The sequence below is a fragment of the Danio rerio genome, chromosome 5 (genome assembly GCF_049306965.1).
Source record: "Danio rerio strain Tuebingen ecotype United States chromosome 5, GRCz12tu, whole genome shotgun sequence".
Lineage (NCBI taxonomy): Eukaryota > Metazoa > Chordata > Actinopteri > Cypriniformes > Danionidae > Danio > Danio rerio.
The window spans coordinates 67,750,468-67,767,500 of NC_133180.1; the positions used below are offsets into that span (position 1 = coordinate 67,750,468).

The 17,033-nt window shown below is 37.1% G+C and overlaps 2 protein-coding genes across 4 annotated transcripts in view; both read left to right on the forward strand.

The window, feature by feature from the left end:
• Positions 1 to 17,033, forward strand: part of lrwd1 (leucine-rich repeats and WD repeat domain containing 1) — a 779,065-nt gene that overhangs the window by 379,356 nt on the left and 382,676 nt on the right. The window lies entirely within an intron of this gene.
• The window catches only part of LOC572297 (interferon-induced protein with tetratricopeptide repeats 5), a 19,025-nt gene continuing 2,533 nt past the window's right edge, over positions 542 to 17,033 (forward strand). The window contains exons 1-8 of one of the 2 annotated variants that reach the window (NM_001302240.1): positions 604 to 763; positions 4,654 to 6,035; positions 9,536 to 10,116; positions 10,503 to 10,570; positions 10,651 to 10,865; positions 14,372 to 14,613; positions 14,697 to 14,855; positions 16,602 to 16,761. In NM_001302240.1, the coding sequence (NP_001289169.1) occupies positions 759 to 763; positions 4,654 to 6,035; positions 9,536 to 10,116; positions 10,503 to 10,570; positions 10,651 to 10,865; positions 14,372 to 14,613; positions 14,697 to 14,855; positions 16,602 to 16,761 (2,812 nt within the window). In that variant the 5' untranslated portion in view covers positions 604 to 758. Of the gene's footprint in view, positions 764 to 4,653; positions 6,036 to 9,535; positions 10,117 to 10,502; positions 10,571 to 10,650; positions 10,866 to 14,371; positions 14,614 to 14,696; positions 14,856 to 16,601; positions 16,762 to 17,033 lie in introns of both variants that reach the window. The other variant, XM_009301910.4, reaches the window with a different exon arrangement.

A 17,033-nucleotide genomic window follows, 5' to 3' on the forward strand; every position in this document is an offset into this window, starting at 1 on the left:
ATTGCTATGACATACGAATAAACACCTTGTAAATAAATTTGTATTGTTTTGTTCATAAAACAGGGTTGTTGCTAGATCAGATACAGTTGTGGCCAGAAGTTAACAATAATTATTTATATTATTAATTAAATTTCCCATTGTATTTTATTAACGTCTATCCAAAACCTAAACCCATCACAGTACTGTAAAAATATGAATTATTGTTTTACAGTGTTACAAAAATGATGCTAAATCGATGGCATATCCGTAGCTGTATCCTATCTAGACTACACCATAAAACAGTAACATGATTAAAATATATAAAATCATGATTTTGTAGTATTTGGACTAGTCGGGATTCGAACCCAATATAAATTTGTGTTGTGCACAAGCACGATCCACTAAGCCATACAAAACACAGTTACATCGTTGATCATGCCAGTCAAATGCAGATTCTCCGGGTCATGAAACGCCTCTGAAATGATCAATGCTTTGAATCGCTTTAGTCACGTGACCAGGTGTTTCGAAACAATTTAGTCACGTGACCTGGGTGTTTCGGATCATGCTTCGGTGCAGTGTTTCGAAACACTTGCGCTTCGGGATCTCGACACTGTGTCGAAACGTCAGTTTCACGTCAGCCATCCTTACCTGAGGCGAAGCTTAGGTTTTGTTTTTAAACTCTTCCTGTTCACCTTTCTGAGCTCGGGACATTTAAAACGTATTTTTTAACTGCAAAAAACTACTTCAGGATCATTTGATTCTTGGTGAAGAGATTCAAAATGAGGTGGGTTGGTTGGTTGGTTTGTTCTATAAAGAATTAAATGTAGGACAGCATTCGTATACACGCAGAGAAAGCTGCAGCTGTGCAAATCAGTCCTTTTGAGCTTTTAAATTCAGAAAATGGAATTATTTCGCCTTATATGAATGGATTTTGATCTTTTTAATTGTTTACACAATGTCTTTGACTTGGTTATCTGTGGTTTTATGTCTGCACGGGAACGTGACTAAATCCGAAAGTGGATTCAAGAAAATAAAATGGCAACATGCCAGCAAATATGAACGCGTGTTTATGTGTTTAAATGTTTATACACTAAATGAATTCTTTCTGGAAACAAACTCCAGGTGTCCAGAAACTTTAGACTTTAAAGCTAAGTTACTTTTTAACAGTGTTGGGCAAGCTATCTAAAAATGTAATGAACTAAGGTCGCTGGTTCGAGCCTCGGCTGCATCAGTTGGCATTTCTGTGTGGAGTTTGCATGTTCTCCCCGCGTTTGCTCGGGTTTCCTCTGGGTGCTCCGAACACAATAAAAGCTACCCTATGGGAAATGTAGCATGCTAAGCTAAAAGCTACTGGCAAAAGTAGCAGCTAAATCTAAACTACATCTAAACTATTTTTGCACTTTTCATGTTTAAATCGAAGCTACTTAAATCCACCTCAATGTGTTAGTGAAAACTGTCAATCAGGCATAATTGCTCAGTTCAATTATTTACTGTAAATGCTGTACCAAACAGAAACAAGTTATAGAATATAACATCAAAACAAAAAAAATCCAATAAAACACATTTAAATTATTATAGTAATTTATAGTAAAGGGAAATATTTGGGAATGAGCATTATATTGTACGGTGTGTGCATATTTATATATTTACAACTCTTCATCATGATTTACACTATATAATGTAGCATCAATAGTAACTATCATGAAGAGTAATTGCATATAATATTTACTGTTGAGGTCAGAATTTTTGCCCACCCTTGATTTTTTTTTCTTTTTAAAATATTTCCCAAATGATGTTTAACAGAGCAAGGAAATTTTCACAGTATGTCTGATAATATTTTTTTCTTCTGGAGAATGTCTTGTTTGTTTAATTTTGGCTAGAATAAAAGCAGTTTTTAATTTTTTAAAAACCATTTTAAGGTAAAAATTATTAGCCCCTTTAAGCTATATTTTTTCAATAATCTACAGAACAAACCATCATTATACAATAACTCACATAATTACCCTAACCCGCCTAGTTACCCTAATTAACATATTTAAGCCTTTAAATGTCACTTTAAGCTGTATAAATCAGTTATTAGAAATAAGTTATTAAAACTATTATGTTTGGAAATGTGTTGAAAATAATATATATATACTAATAATATATAAGTACTACAAAAAACTAATTTCAGTGCGTCACTATTGTGTAGTTCGAAAACATTATAGTACTTACTATTGATTACTAAAATATTTTTGAGCGCAACATCAGAATTAACTTTATTTCATGTAAACGTACTTCTCAAGGTACGGTCATGATGAATTCTGCTTCAAAAAAAAAACTCCTCTCCCAGTCCCTCATTCATCTTGCCATCAAGCAAATTTCTTATGTTAGCCTAATTGGTTGGTGACGTCACAGACCAGAGCGAAAGGTGGCAGTAACGCACTAAAAGGTTTTGTTATACACAACACTCTTATTTTCATATGATTAAGACAATACTTTGATTAAGAGTCTACCATGTAAACAGCCATTTTTTATTGCCTTGATCCAATTACAGTCATAATCAAACTAAACAGAAAGGAAATTAATTTTGCAACAGGATATTTCATAAACACACGGTTGTTTGGCACTGTTCTCTGTAAAATTAAAAATTAAAACCTGAAATTACACGAAACTCCATGGAAAAAGGGGATAGTGCGGTGATTCAATCAATCTATGTGCTATAACATGTAAAACAGGATTGTGAAAGAACATTCAAAAATCAAATCATGTAAACACCTTGATCATATTATTGTCTCATTCATTCATTCATTCATTCATTCATTTTACTTCGGCTTAGTCTCTAATTTTTCAGAGGTCGCCACAGAGGAATGAACCGCCAACCATTGCAGCATTTGTTTTACGCATCGGATGCACTTTCAGCCACGACCCAGTACTGGGAAACACCCTTACACTCTCACATTCACACAGACTCATACACTATGGTCAATTTAGTTTATCCAATTCACCTATAGTGCATGTCTTTGGACTGGTTAAAACCGGAGCATCCGGAGAGAACCAACACGGGTAGAGCATACAAACTTGAACCAGCAACCTTTTTGCTGTGAGGCAACAGTGCTAACCACTGAGCCACTGTGCCTGCTTATTCAGATTAAGGCAAATAATTAGATCACTGATGTCCATGTAAATGTAGTGAATCCTCTCTTAACTAGAAGGCGGGACTTAGGGTGCTTTCACACCTGTGAATCGATTCAGTTGTTCCGAAACAGAGATTACAAATGTTACATTGTTGCTCTTTGCTCTTGGTGCGGTTCGCTTTCACACTGCAAAGTTTCTAATCGGACCAAAAGAGCTAAAACAAGTCACGTGTGACTAAACTCTCCTTACATTGGTCAGAGTGTCAGGGTTTATTTTGCAGCATCCCGCTCAGCTGTCAGGAGAGGTGGTGGTTTGGTGGTGATTGACAGGGTGCGAGCGCGCGCGCGCGCGTGACGTGTCTGAGGAGAGACACGGTGGGGAGGGGTGAGAAGGGTGCGCGACGATGCCTATTTGAGGACTGGGAGAGAGACGCGAGATTACCGGGAGATTATCCCTCGTTTGCGGGCATCCGGAGACTCGCGAAACTTCCCGCCCTACTCATAATTCTCTCTTCATGTAGCCGTAAGCCTATTACATATCCATAAAACACTGTGATATAACCGCGCTCGGATCGGATCGCTTTCTCACTGCAATCGAACCGCTCCAGGGTTCGTTTCAATCGAGCCGAGACCACCTCATTCAAGCGATCTCGGAGCGATTACTTTGGCGCGGAAAAGAGCGCGATTGCCCTGTTCACATATGCCAATCGAACCGCGCTAACTGGGCAAACGAGATACGTTCCGAAACAAAAGTGTAGGTGTGAAAGCACCCTTAGGGTGCTTTTACACCTGTGAATCGATTCAGTTGTTCCGAAACAGAGATTACAAATGTTACATTGTTGCTCTTTGCTCTTGGAGCGGTTCGCTTTCACACTGCAAAGTTTCTAATCAGACCAAAAGAGCTAAAACAAGTCACGTGCGAGTAAACTCTCCTCACATTGGTCAGAGTGTCAGGGTTTATTTTGCAGCGGTTGTGGTTTGGTGGTGATTGACACGGTGTGCGCGCGACGTGTCTGAGGAGAGATGCGGTGGTTTCAATCGAGCTGAGACCACCTCATTCAAGCAATCTCGGAACGATTACTTTGGCGTGGAACAGAGCGCGATTGCCCTGTTCACATATGCCAAACGAACCACGCTAACTGGGCAAACGAGATACGTTCCGAAACAAAAGTGTAGGTGTGAAAGCACCCTTACACTTTTCCCCATTCAAAACTATACGAGTTGCTCATTCATTCAATTATTTTCTTTTTTGGGTTAGTCCCTTTATTCATCAGGAGTCGCCATAGCGGAATGAACTTATCCAGCATATGTTTTTTTATAGCGGATGCCCTTCCAACTGAAACCCAGCACTGGGAAACACCCATACACACGCATTCCCAAACATGCACTACGGCCAATTTCATTTACCCAATTCACCTACAGCTCATGTCTTTGGACTTGTGGGAAAAACCGGAGAAAACCCACGCAAACACGAGGAGAACATGCAAACTCCACACACTACCCACTGCGCCAACCCTACGAGTTCCTCATTTCTCTAAGCTTTTCCTTCTGTTTTCAGTCTTGACACCTTAAGAACCAAACTGCTTCAGCAGGAGTGCCATTTCACTTGGTCCCTGAGAGAGGATGAAGACTTTGTTCTCTGCGATTTGCTGTATCGTCTCGAGGAACAGATTGAGTTGGAATCTGACAAGGCGAGAGTAACCAGAGCTTACAGCAGCTTCGCTTTCATCCAGTATCTCAACGGGAAGCAGCAGGAAGCTCTCGCAAATCTGCAGACATCAGTGCAGCTCGCCAAGAAGCTCTACAGAGACAGCGATGAAGCTCTTATTGTTACATATGGAGATCTTGCCTGGTTGCACTACCACATGAATGAAATCTCTGCATGCGAAGACTACCTGAGACAGTTAGACAGGATACAAAAAAAGTTTTCCGAAGGATCCACTTATGACATGGAAGTGCTCAGAGAAAAGGGCTGGGCTTTTCTTAAATTCTCTTACAAATACCATAATGCTGCAAAGGAGTGCTTCAGACAGGCCCTTGAAATCAACCCAAGTGATAGCGACTTAAATGCTGGCTATGCTTTAGCACTGTACCGCACCACAAAAGAGACCTCAGATTCGCTAACAATGGAGCAACTCAAAAAAGCCATAAAGCTTAATCCAGATGATGGTGTCCTACTGGTGATGCTTGCATTGAGAATGCAGCATAACAAAGATGATGTCAAAGCCGCCCAGTTAAAGGTGATTAAGGCTCTACTGAAGCCTTATGACCCACATGTTATAAGATACGCGGCAAAGTTTTATCGTCAGTTAGGTGAGAAGGATGATGCCATCAAGCTGCTGGAAGAAGCGCTGAAGGAAACCCCGAACTCAGCCTTTGTACACTATGAGCTGGCAATGAATTACAAAAGCAAAAAGATATCTCTGGAAAAGAACTATAGGACACATGGTAAAGCAGAGTTTGACGTTGAAGAGTCAACACATCAATACCTGAGTAAGATAATTTATCATCTGGAAGTGGCCGTTTCCCTAAAGCCCACTTTCATTATAGCTGTGGCAGATTTAGCTCTTCAATATGGACAGAGTGGTTGCTCCAAAGCTAAGACCCTCTTTGACGAAGCATTTAAATTGGCTAATAAGGAAAAGCAACATCTGCAGGCAGTCTATAATTTTTATGGGCAATACCAGCTCTATAGCAGAAGATCTGAAGAACTGGCCATCCATAATTTCTCGCAAGGTTTGATGCTGCAACCAAAATCAAAACAAGGCAGGATGTGTGAGGAGAGTCTGGAAAGGATAATCAAACATCGAATTAATAGGGTGAAAAATCCCAATGACAGCAAGGTGTGTGCCATTCAGGGATTCATTCATGAAGTGAAGGGTGAAAAAGTCAAGGCTGTAGAGTCATATGAAAGAGCTCAAAGAGGTGGACTTGATTTTGGTAAGTGTAATTTTATGTTTTTTTACTGTTTAATTTTGAGTCATTTTATTTTTAATATAATTTTTTGATATGTGATGTGTAAGCATTATACAGTTGAAGTCAGAATTATTAGCCCCCCTTTGAATTTTTTTTTCTTTTTTTTAAATATTTCCCAAATGATGTTTAACAGAGCAAGGAAAATTTCACAGCATGTCTGATAATATTTTTTTCTTTTGGTGAAAGTCTTATTTGTTTTATTTCGGCTAGAATAAAAGCAGTTTTTAATTTTTAAGGACCATTTTTAGGTCAACATTATTAGCCCCTTTAAGCTATATTTTTTTTACTAGTCTACAGAACAAACCATTGTTATACAATAACTCACCTAATTACCCTAACCTGCCTAGTTAACCTAATTAACCCAGTTAAGTCTTTAAATGTCACTTTAAGCTGTATAGAAGTGTCTTGAAAAATATCTTGTCAAATATTATATACTGTCATCATGGCAAAGATAAAATAAATCAGTTATTAGAAATGAGTTATTAAAACTATTATGTTTAAAAATGTGCTATAAAAATCTTCTCTTCGTAAAACAGAAATTAGGGAAAAAATAAACGGGGCTAATAATTCTGATTTCAACAGTATATGTCCACTCCTACCAAGTTACTATAATTAGTTTTAGTCAGTTCAAAAAAGCTGGCCAGTCATTTAAATACTGTATTTTCATTTGTGTCATTAAATTGAAATTACAGAACCTAAACAATGTACACTCATGGACACTTTATTAGGTACACCTCACTAGTACAGAGTTGAACCCTCTTTTGCCTTCAGAACTGGCTTAATATTTCGTGGCATAGATTTAACAAGGTACTGGAAATATTCCTCAGAGATTTTGGTTCAGTTTGACGTGGCAGCATCATATAGTTGCTGCAGATTTGTCGGCTGCACATCCACAATGTGAATCTTCTGTTACTCCACATCCTAAAGGTGCTCTTTTGGATTGAGATCTGATCACTGTGAAGGTCATTTGAGTACAGTGAACTAATTGTCATGTTCAAGAAACCAGTCTGAGATGATTTGAGCTTTATGAAATGGCGCGTTATCCTGCTGGAAGTAGCCATCAGAAGATGGATACACTGTGTTCATAAAGGGATGGACATGGTCGGCAACAATACTCAGGTAGGCTGTGGCGTTGACACGATGCTCAATTGGTACTAATGAGCCCAAAGTGTGCCAAGAAAATATCCCCCACACCATTACACCACCAGCCGCCTGAATCTTTCATACAAGGCAGGATGGATCCATGCTTTTATGTTGTTGATGCCAAATTCTGACCCTACCATTCACATGTCGCAGCAGAAATCAAGACTCATTAGACTAGGTAACATTTTTACATTCTTCTATTGTCCAATTTTGGTGAGCCTGTGCAAACTGTAGCCCGAGTTTCCTGTTCTTAGCTGACAGGAGAGACCATCAGTGTTTTGTTCTCTGCTGCTGTAGCCCATCTGCCTCAAGATTGGACGTGTTGTGCATTCAGAGATGCTCTTCTGCAGACCTCGGCTGTAATGAAAGGTTATTTGAGTTACTGTTGCCTTTCTGTCAGCTGGAACCCGTCTGGCCATTCTCCTTTGACCTCTGGCATCAACAAGGCATTTGCGCCCACAGAACTGCCGCTCACTGGATATTTTCTCTTTTTCAGACCATTCTCTGTAAACCCTAGAGATGAGTTGTACGTAAAAATCCCAGTAGATCAGCAGTTTCTAAAATACTCAGACAATAAGCCCGTCTGTCACCAACAACCATGCCACGTTCAAAGTCACTTAGATTTTGAACATTTTCTATCCCACTCTGATGCTCTGTTTGAACTGCAGCAGATCGTCTTGACCATGTCTACATGCCTAAATGCATTGAGTTGCTGCCATGCACTCACATGCTGATTAGAATTTTGAGTTAATACTCAGCTGGACAGATGTACCTAACAAAGTTGCTGGTGAGTGTATAGCAATATATTTAGATTGCATATGGTAAATACCACTGACTTATCCCTTAAATAATTCTGTGTGAACCGGAAAATTGAGTAGGGTCGGAGCTTTCTTTTGTTCTAAACCATTTTGACTTTCTTGAGTTAAACACAAAATAAGATACTTGGAAACCTGTAACCATTGACTTAAGTGGTTTTTGTTTTTCCTACTGTGGATGTTAGTGATTAGAAGTTTACAGCTTTGTTTAAAAAAGATCTTCTTTGTGTTCAACAGAAGAAAGAATTTATTAAAGATTTGGAACTTAAATAATGAGGAAATTATCTTTTTCGGGTGAACTATGCCTTTAAATTTAACAGAGACATTGCAGCAATATGCAGTCTATTCAAGATACACGTTTAAACAATGCATGTGTTGCTTGGGATTAAACAAGATTGCTTTGCTTCTTTTAACTATTTTCACGTTAATAAAAGGACGTAATGATATGTCTAATTCATGGTTGGGCACTAATTTGGTTTACACTTCTATGGATCTTATTTGAAAGAATGGGCCAGTGTATGTAAACTAAATTAAATTTTGGCATTACGTTTAAGGGATAGTTCACCCAAAATTTTAAATCTACTGAAATGTACATATCCTCGAAAGGTTCCAAACCTTTTAAAGTTTTTTTTTTCTGTTAAACTCCAAAGAAGACATTTTGAAGAAAGCTAAAAATCCTGTAGTCATTGAACTCCCTAGTAAGAAAAACAAATACCATGGAAGTTCTTGGTTATATGTTTTCAGCTTTCTTGAAAATATCCTTTTGTTTTTAACAGAAAAAGTAAAAGGTAAGTTATTGGTGGCAGAATTTACATTTTGAGGTGAATGGTCCCTTTAACATTGTCATGTATTATGACATCATATGTTGTCATGTTACTCAGTGGTTGTATCTTCTAGATCAGGGGTGCCCAAACCTTTTCATATAAGGGCCAAAAACCAAATATCACTGAGAGCCGTGGGCCGAAGATAAATATACCAAATTGCATCACATTGAAGTTGCCATTGTTAATTTCCTAATTTTTTTTAGAAAACATTACTTTAAATCGTATTAACTAATGCAGTATAACAATTTAAATGATAACTTATTGCAATAAAAGCATAAACAATCACATTTATAACAGTGGAGTTTACTGCTAAATACACTAGTCAAGCAGAATCTGTACTTGCCTTAATTTGTCCTGTCAGGTAACAATATGCACATTTAAACTAAATATGATTAATTTAAACCATTTTATTAAAACATTTCATTTCAGTTAACTTTAATCAATAAAACAAACAAACAAACAAAAGGTTACATTAGATTTAAAATGACAATCTCTAAATGATGCCCATCCTTCTTCCTCTCTTCTCAGAGGGCATGGAGGGCCAAATTAAAGGTTACCATGGGCCAACTTTGGCCCTACTTTAGGCATCTCTGTTTTAGATGAACAATGTGGAATTTTGAAATGTTTCATGCTGTAATTAAAAAATAAATGTAAACAAATGTAATTTTTTTTTTTTAAATAGGTGAAAGCTTTCCACTCACAGGGATAAGGATCTGGCTCATGGAAATCGATGTCCCAGACAAATGCATTGGACAACTTATTTTTGATAATGGAACTTATGATGAAGTTAGCAGTGGGAAATTAAAGGTTTTTGAAGGTTCAATGAACAACCAACAAGTGCACTTGGTCGACGTTGATATTTCCAATATCAAGAGGATCCTTAAATGGGAAAAACTGTCTCTTGGGCCTCATGTTGTTCTGCTTGCATTTTCTCTTCATCGTGGCCAATTCGCAGAACAGACCAGAGAGATGCTTGAAAATTTGCAGTTTCTTGGAGAGAAATTCTGGAATCGTGCGATTGTAGTGTTCAAAGAGGGAGACTGTTGCATCAATGACTATACTGGAGCTCAGAGAAGCACACTGGAGTGGCTTCTTGAAAAATGTAGACACAACACCTACATCTTTGGCTATGCACCTGAAATCACAGAGAGGAGAGCGCTTTCAGAGAGGATCCAGAGGGTGATCAGGAGAAATAATTCAATGCACCTAGTATTACCAGACATTTTTGATGGAGATTCTCAGTCTCCTTCACACATATTAAGTGTAAGTCATTAGTTAATTTCTTGGGTCACATTTTACAAAACGGGAACCTGAGCAAACAACAAACAATGCTTGTTCAGCATTTATTAATCATAGTTCAACATTTATTTATGCATTATTAAAATTAAATGCTGTGCTTGAACATTAGTTAATGCACCACAAGTTAATGTGAGCTAAAAATGACAATGAACTGTATTTTTATTAAATAGCATTATCAAACATGTATAAACACTTTAATAAATGTATCATTCATTGTTTTTTCATGTGATTACTAATTACTTTAACATTAACTATGGGTCCCGTTTTGTAAAATGTCATTTCTTTTATCATTTAATACAGATTTGTTTAATTTGACAATGCAGTTGCACTATGCTTTATAATTTCCACAGAAATTAGACGAGAAGGATTTTTTGTTCTACCCTGACATCATCATACAAGGCGGCCAAAGTAAATACAGGTATTATACCAAGAAACAGGCAGAGCTAGCAAAGTTTATACGCTTCTATTTATATTTGATATGTTTTTTTAATGTTATAGGCTACAATGCCGTCATGCAGGCTGGTACCGTTGTGCGTTTACGCAGATTGGTTTTAACATGGAGAGTGAAGGGGAAGTATTGTATAGCACTGTTCTTCAGGAAAGTGTCTGTCCAGTTCCTGCCAACCATTACCAAGCAGGACCCCTGTATGACATCAAATGTGTTCAGGGTGAGCTGACTCAACTCAGACTACCTCACTGTGAGGCCTCCATTGGTAAGTTTAGAATATGCAAACTTAAAAGGCACACTCCACTGTTTTTGAACATAGGCTTATGTTTAGAACTCCCCTGCAGTGAACAATTGTGTTTGACCATTTTTAATCCACTTTTAGCTTAGCTTAGCATAAATCATTGAATTGGATTAGACCATGTAGGGTCCACCCAGTTGGCCCAATGCCGGTGTCCACTGGTGGATGAAGGTTCACTGCATGTTCTGTCTTTCCAGTGCACAATGTTGATTTATATTAAACTTAGCTCATATCTGACTCCAATTTTAGTATGAGGTAGTTTAGAATATTAATATATTTATCCTCGTTTTACCTGACTCCAATTATAAAACATTAAGAAGATTATATCAATATGTAATTTAGATAAATGTTTGAACCGTTTGTCTTCACTAGTAACTATTACATCCGTTCATTCGGGTGCTCATGTCGCTCAGAGAAATCGCCTCGGCCGAAGGCGTCCCTCACGGTCACACTCCGGTCAGTCTTGAATATTAAACAGAGGTAAATTGACTAATACTTTAGATGGCCGCTACCAGCGCGCTCGTTCTAAAATACTTTAGTTAGTCCCGCTTAGATGTACACCTTTGAGTTAAGACAATCATCATTTCTAATTAGAGGTTAGGGCATTAATATAAATGTACCCGACTACTGCACTCTATAGTAACTTTGGTTTTCACCAAGCCCATGGTTTCCCATATGAACTTAATTTAGAATAATATTACCTTCAAACAAAGGTCGGGTACCCAATCTAGGTTAGTCGTGCAACACCTTGTTGACCTAGACGGAAGTTATCGCCCTTTCCACCTAAGTACACATGAATCAATATCAAGAGTCAGCCGGATCGCTAAAACACAATTAGTGTGCCCAATGCTCCATCTCAACTGGATTTTAGTCCGTCTACTGACCTGACGCAAGACGTGCGGAAACAAGGATACAGCGTAATCTACTTGAATTAATAATTACAGAGTGAGCAAAATATGGTCAAACATTACAATTTATTAGTCAGGTAAATGTATTATGCCAATTCAATCAGTCAATTCATAAATGATCAATACAAAACATCAAATTATCAAAGATAAATCCAAGATGAAAAAGATGCATACCTGACTTTGTAATATACATAACATGGCGCAAGTAACTTAATAGATTCATAACATGGCGCAAGCCATGTTATGGGCTGATCTGGTTAGGCAGAATCGCCCTGAGTTTTTCTTAGACCTTACCTTAAATAATCCAAGAATTCCCTCAAGGAAGGGGGTGTGAATAACAAAGAAGGCATTCACACTTAGTGTAAAAGTCACACCCCTCACAGTGGTTCAAAAGATGCCTGAAGTTATATATTTATTGTTCTGATTATGTCTATTTCTGAGAGAATGAGACCATTGTACCAATCGCACTGAGACATTTCAAATGATATCAAACATGATGGTTAAAGTCAGTTTGGTTAATTTAAAACATTGAAATGACCATATGCGTGAGTTGGGGGGATGAAGCTGAGTTCAGCAATCTCAGGCCCCGTTTACACTAGTGCGTTTTAGTTTTAAAACGGCGTTGTAGAATGAAAACGATCCGCGTCCACACTCGCGTTTTACCCAGCGTTTCTGAACTGCTCTCCGTCCACACCAAAACGCTGAAAACGCACATCACGTGACCACACACACACTCTCGGGCAAGCGCTCCAGCATTTCTACCCAGATGAGAGCTCTGCTTGTCGGACTGCTCATCAAGCATCTCCCGCTGGATCTAATCTCACTATATTTGCTAAACGTGATATTTTATTGATGTTGTTGTCTTTATCTAACGACATAGGCCAATTCCCTGACTTTGGTCATTGGAATCTATTAAGTTACTTGTTCACGGGTAACATGTTTTGGTTAAGCGCAAAGATAAGTTAATGATTAATCCAGGTACATTGACTGATCGCTTGCCTTTATTTCCTACAATGTATAAACTTATTGTATGTTATACATTATAATATATACATTACAATATAATTATCGATTATTAAAACTGATATTCAGCAGAAGAGAGGGTGCGTTTCGTATTTTCAATGAAATTGAAAGGAGGCAGTTGTTATAGGCTCCGTTTTGTTATAAATATTCACACAGTGAAGATGACGCTCATATATTCAGCACGGCGCCTCAACATTTCTGCTGTCTGTTTAGTTGCTAATATTAAAATGAAAATAGGCAGTTCCTTAAATCATGTTTACATTTTATTGTTGAGAAAGTGAAACAACGTAGCCAAGGTGATGTGAATGAAGTTATAAAGTACACTGTTCCCTTTGAAGATTCACCCGTGTCCTCGGTATGTTTTCCATATCAAACTGAGAAGGGGGAGACTGCAGCCTTGATCAAACTTGCGAAGTCTTAATTTACAAGAAGAGGATGCGAGACTGAACTGTGTGTGTTAGGCTACTTAATATTGAGGAAAAGCCCCAATCAGATAGGCGAACGTTTGCAGTCCCGCCTCCGTTTTCAGATGTCTCCGTCTTTCCCCATCCACACTGAGACGGAGCAGCAGCGTTTTAGAATGAAAACGGCCTCTCCAGCGTTTTCAAAAAGCTCCGTTTTCGGCACTCGAGAACTCCGGCGTAGTGTGGACGGATGGCGTAACCGTAGCAAAACTTATGCGTTTTCAAACTAAAACGCACTAGTGTAAACGGGGCCTCAGATGCAAATGCAGCAGGAACTGGTTTTTCCAGCATTCCCCCCTGGTGGGTTGTGAAGTCACCAGTCTCTGTTTTCAGCTCATGTTTTGAATTGTCAAAGATATCAGAATATTTGCAATATTTCAATTCTTACAACCATTAGCATCAAACATTTCGAAAATGACTTTTGATCATTTTCCTATGTAAAGCTTGACTCTTCTGTAGTTACATTGACCAACTTTGCTGCCTTACCATGGCTGCAGCAGGCACAATGATATTATGCAGTGCCTGAAAAAAGTTCTTCCTTCGGCTTAGTCTCTATTTCAGAGGTCACCACAGTGGAATGAACCACCAACTATTCCAGCACATATTTTTACGCAGCGGATACCCTTCCAGCTGCAACCCAGTACTGGGAAACCTGAAAGTAGTCCCCAGCTAGGTAACTTGCTAACAGCACTTTGTAATATCCTTACATCTGCTGCAGTCATGATACACCAGCAAAATTCCTTGTTTATTATGCCAGAATGAGAGTACATTTCCATAGCAACTTTTATTTTTCCATTGGTCTTGACACACAGAGTAACTACAGAATAGGTAGGCTTTAAATAAGAAAATGATCTAAAGTCTTTTTTTGAGGGGTATATGCTAATGCTCTTTTCCGATTTAATGATTAAAGTGCTCCTGCCAGACATAAAGATTGGCTGAATGAATTCAACTATAGGGGAGTTGTAAAGTGAGCCTATTTCTAAAACAGTTCCTTTAAAAATATTAATTTGCATTGCACATTTTCCAAATGTAAAGGATATTGGATTGTTTGTTTTTTATTTTTATTTTTTTGTCACAGAGGATGCCCATGACTACATGTCGGTTATACATTACTCAAATCAGACCATTGATATTCTGAAACCTCAGAATATCACAAGCACACACGTTACAGTGACCATCTCAGGAACGTCAAAGTTTTTAATTTCCAGAAAAGTTAACTGGTTTAACAATCGTGTACTCGGCCAAGTGATGATTTTCTACAAACAGCAAACACACAAGCTGCATGTTTTTCTGCTACCACGCAATGTGGACCCCCGAGAAGTAAGCTGTAAATATTTTTGTTGAATTCTGTTTTGCTTCATTTTGGTTTAACTACATAAGCACCAGTTTTTTTTTCTTTTTAGGTGGAAAAATGTGATAGTAATTATAAATTCATCCAGTTACCTTGTGAATGCATGCTGAAATATAACGGTGTGTACAGCATGTCCTGTGATCCTGCTGAATTTGATCCTGTTGATGAGCATGGACTTTCAGAGAGGCCTGTACCACGAATACAACCAAAGGCTAGTATTAGAACGTAATCATGGGAAATCGTGTATCAAAAAAAGTTCATCTTTACAGTGGAAAAAGACAAAACAAAACTAAAATGAAAACTTCCACTCAGAAATTGCTTGTAAATTTCAGAAAAACACTCAAAAAACAAAAAAGCAAATAAGATTTATGTATTCTGATTGCATATAAAATGTCCATCCATGTGGATTACATATTTTTAACATAATTGAACTAATAAACCTTATGTGCTTGATATTAGTTAGTTAAACATAAGTTTAAAAAATAATAAGAAGATTTATGTAATAATATCAATAAATCAAATGTGTTTTAAATGCTTCTTATTAATTAATCTATTGTGTGGAGTGTGGAGCTGTGTCAGTTTTGCTCTCGGATAATAAGTAAACCAATCTCATAGAATTTAACTAATTGGATCTGACTTTTTCTACAGCTAGACATATAAATATGTTATAAATATATAAAGAGTTCAGATGCAAAACTGCTGTCTGAAAATTTTCTCTAAAATGAACATTTTTATCAGGCTCCTGTCTGTAGGGTCAGTAATATCACAGATATGGCAAAGAATAAAACCTTTTCCTGGTCTTTAAAGTGAAATTATTCAAAATAAACAAAGTTTTAAAATTTTAGATGGAAATTTCAGACAGTGCTTACAGGTTTTTGCATCTGAATTCTTCATATTTTAACTGATTAAATCTAGTAGTATTAATTTTAACAGATTTTGATTGATTCTAAGGAATCTGACAACATACATTTAAAAGAATTGACAAATTAAATAAAGTCTAAAGGTTACAAACAGTTAATGATAATCTTCAATGTAATTCTTTTTAATTTTTTGAGTGTACAGGGAAACAAGTAACACTTTTATTTAATGTGAAAGATTTTAAAAGTGGAATGACCATTAGAATAAACATTTTTTGTAAAATGTAAAAAATCTTTTAAACAGCATATGACTATTACCTTTTTCCACAAAGTCCCATTTTTCCACAAGTTTGAAGGATTATGAATCATTGATTTCTGTTTATATGAGGTTTATCTGAGTTAAAGGTACAGTACATAATTTTCACTGCTAGATGTGCATATTCACAACAAACAAAGGCATAGTTTGATGAGTGTGGAATAATGGGAGTTGTCCTCTTAATTACATCCCATATCAGTTCAAGCTATTTAGATAAATTATTGAAATTAATAGGGTATATGCACAGCTAGTGATTTTGAGCCAATGATAAACTTCCGGTATAAGCCTAATGTAACTATTCTTAATTTCATAAAGTTCCTTTTACAGCATCGATGTTGTAATGTAATTACAATACATTCCGTTAAATAGGCTTAAGCATTCATTTAGTTGTTCAAACGTAAAACGAGATGAAACACCGCTAGCGATGTCATGATTTGCAGGCAAACTCTGAAACTCCATTGAAAAAACTGGGGTAAAATATTTTAAAGACATGGCGGGGGAAATGGAATTTAATTCAGTGCTTATCGTCTTGTCTGAGAACCACTTCATATCGTATATCTATCAGGCAGTAAAGATCACTCATTTTTAAAGAAAACATCTTAATCATGGCAATTTTATAATGAAAAGACAGTTCTGAGTGCTGAGACTGACTGGCTGAAATTAAAAGTCTGTGTACATTTACCCCAATAGCAACAACAAACTTTCCCCCCAACGTTCAGTCTTACATATTTGAACAGTTGTGTCTTTTCATAAAATGTATTATCCCTTCTCTTTCCTCTTTAAGGACACAAAGGTTCATTTAACTAAGCAGTGGAAACATTTCTATCCAACATTTGACATAACCTTGCCGGATGGGGTGATGAATGTGTGTTTACATCTCAAAAAGAGAAACGATAAAAAAGGAAAGGTTAAGGATGTATGGGACCGTGACATAACAATTACAGGTACAGTAAGTGAAATACTGTTATTGGTATACATTGTTAACGATTTTTGTAAATGACACAGTATTTAACTGTATTATGAATTGTATTTTACTGTATGACAGTCATTTAGTATGTTATTGTTTTCTTTTTAAAGTTGCATTGTGGGAAATATTCTCTTGGTGCCATTAAAATAGTATTTTAATTAGCTGTGAATGGAAATACGGTTAAAAAAATTTTTGAAACCTGCCAATTATAGGAAATACAGTAATTTACCATTTGGGCTGTTTTACAGT